The 2500-nt window shown below is 43.3% G+C and overlaps 1 protein-coding gene across 1 annotated transcript in view; it reads right to left on the bottom strand.

Annotated features, from left to right (window-relative positions):
* Window positions 1-71, bottom strand: part of LOC138001465 (uncharacterized) — a 1590-nt gene extending 1519 nt beyond the window's left edge. The window contains exon 1 of the mRNA XM_068848083.1: window positions 1-71. This exon is cut by the window's left edge and continues 1519 nt beyond it. Within this exon, the coding sequence (XP_068704184.1) occupies window positions 1-71 (71 nt within the window).
* Window positions 72-2500: the final 2429 nt, after the last annotated feature.

The raw sequence follows: 2500 nt of genomic DNA, 5'->3' as shown, positions 1-2500 counted from the left end.
AAGCAGTGGAATGTTGCCGAGGAATTAGAATAACATGAGCACGGGCGTTTGCAGCATTTTGTTCTTCTCATTAACACCACGCATCCAAGAGCATTGTGAGGTAACTGGAGAAAAACAACAGTGATTGCAAGACAAAAGGTCTTCACATCCCAAATAAGACAAAAAAAAAAAGGCCAGTCACTTCAGGAATCCACGCCATTGTGTGCAGGAAAAGCATCCCAATGTTCACGAAATGAATTTGGAGAGGTCCAAATTGCAAATGTTGGAAGCGTAGCAGAACGATGTTTTCCAATGATGTTAACAATGTTTTCCAACAGTTTATCATGCAAGGATGTCCATTGACCATTTAGACTTGATGACGGGCAGGCCTCGTCCCCAGACAAACAACAAGAGAGAAGAAAACTAACGAAAATAACGGAGCCCCAAAGGCCGCGACCGACCCTCATTAACATGCTTATGAATAAAAAAGGTAAAAGTAAAGTAGTTGAACGTGACATTTTGTCTAAACTGGCTGCCCATTTAAAAGTTCATGTTGATTCTGGTCGTCTTTCTTTCCTTCCTGTTAACCTTTCTACTCTGTCTCGTCTTCGTGCTATGGATGTTGAGGTTGCTCATGGGGCTCAAGTTCGTGCCCGGTCGAGGTGGGTAGAGGAGGGTGAGTCCTCCTCTGCCTATTTCCTCCGGCTTGAAAAGAGAAACGACACTGAGAGCTGGTGATGCTACCTTGGTTACTGATAAGGATGGGTTGTGTGATGTTTTTCGTTCTTTCTATTTGAATCTTTTCTCTGCTGCTCCTTGTGACTCTAATGCTTGTGCTGAGCTTCTTTCCAACATTTCTTCGGTTCTTCCTTATGATGATGGTGAGGTGTGCGAAGGTCTTCTCAGCTAGGAGGAGTGTTTTGCGGCTCTTCAGGGCATGGCCCGTGGTAAAGCTCTTGGTTGTGATGGCCTTCCCATGGAATTCTATTTAAAATTTTGGCATGTTTTGGGTTTTGATTTAGTTTGTGTTTTGGCTCTTTGTCTCGCTCTCAGCGCCAAGGTATGATTACTTTATCGTTTAAGAAAGGGGATCGTCTTGATCCCAAAAACTGGCGTCCAATCTCCCTGTTGAATGTCGATTACAAAATGGCTTCTCGTTCTATTGCTGCTCGTCTTCTTAAGGTTATACATTTGGTTGTCGATAAGGATCAGTCTTGTGGTGTTCCTGGCCGTTTTATTGGTGAAAATGTTGCTTTTCGTGATGTTGTTGATTTCTGTTCTTCCTCTGGTGCTCCTGCTGCTCTTCTCTTTCTCTTGATCAAGAAAAGGCATTTGACAGTGTTGATTGGACGTTCCTACGTTCTACGTTATATGCAATGGGTTTTGGGCAGTCTTTTGTGGGGTGGGTAGATTTATTTTACAATTATGTTAGTAGTAGTGTTAATGTTAACGGTTATATTTCAAATTCTTTTAAGTTATCTCGTGGGGTGAGGCGGGGATGTCCCCTGTCCCCCTCCTTTATGTTTTCGTGGCTGAGGTTCTTGCTTGTAATATTCGTTCTTGTGGTTTAATTTCTGCTTTGTCTCTACCTGGTTCTCCATTTTCTTTGCCTGTGGTCTCTGCCTACGCTGATGACACTACACTGGTTGTTTCTTCTGTTCCTGATATTTTGGCTGTCTTTGATGTTTATTCTTTGTATGAGAGGGGGTATGGGGCTAAACTAAATTATTGTAAATGCGAAGGTTTGTGGTTGGGTTGTTGGAATGTGCGCACTGACTCACTGGTTAACATTACTTGGTCGTCGGTAAAGGTGAAGGTGTTGGGTGTTTTTCTAAGTCCGGGCAATCTTGAGGTTAATTCGAGGCCGCGTATTACCGCGGTGGAAAATGCTTTGAACTCCTGGCGGCAAGGTTCTTGTCGTCAATACCTTGGCTCTTTCCCATGTGTTGTATGTGCCCTCTCTCATCCATGTTCCCCGGTGGGTCAGTGTTGAATTATATACGTCAATTTTTAATTTTTTTCTGGAGGGGTAAGCGGGACTTGATCGCTTGTCGTGCTGTTCTTCAGCCTTCTTGTTTGGGTGGTTTTTCTGTGGTTGATTTTCAGTGTAAGGTTATGGCTCTTCATGTCGAGTGGGTTCGTCATTTTGTTTCTTCTCAGTCTTCATGGGTCTCTTTCATGGTTTTTTGGTTTTCTTCCCGGCTTGCCGCTCCTCCGCATCTCGTTTTTTCTGCTCCGCTTGTTTTTTTTCCGGATTGTCTGCCTCTGTTCTATCGTTCTCTGTTAACTGCTTGGTGGGTGTGTAAAGGATCCCTTACTACGTCTTCCTTGGGTATTGGTTTGGGTATTGATTTTTGGCCATTTTCTGCTATGTCTACAAACTCTGCTTATTTGTTTCTTTTGTCTGAAAATGCTGTTTCTCCTCATTGTGAGAAGAAATTCGTTCCTTTGTTTGGTTCTCTCTATTGGTCTTGTACTTGGCGTCAGCTTTTCGTTTTTGATTTGGATCGTCCAGCCATTG

Source organism: Montipora foliosa, chromosome 4, assembly GCF_036669935.1.
Source record: "Montipora foliosa isolate CH-2021 chromosome 4, ASM3666993v2, whole genome shotgun sequence".
Lineage (NCBI taxonomy): Eukaryota > Metazoa > Cnidaria > Anthozoa > Scleractinia > Acroporidae > Montipora > Montipora foliosa.
Note: the sequence above shows the minus strand (reverse complement) of the source record. Positions and strands in the feature narration are given on the sequence as shown.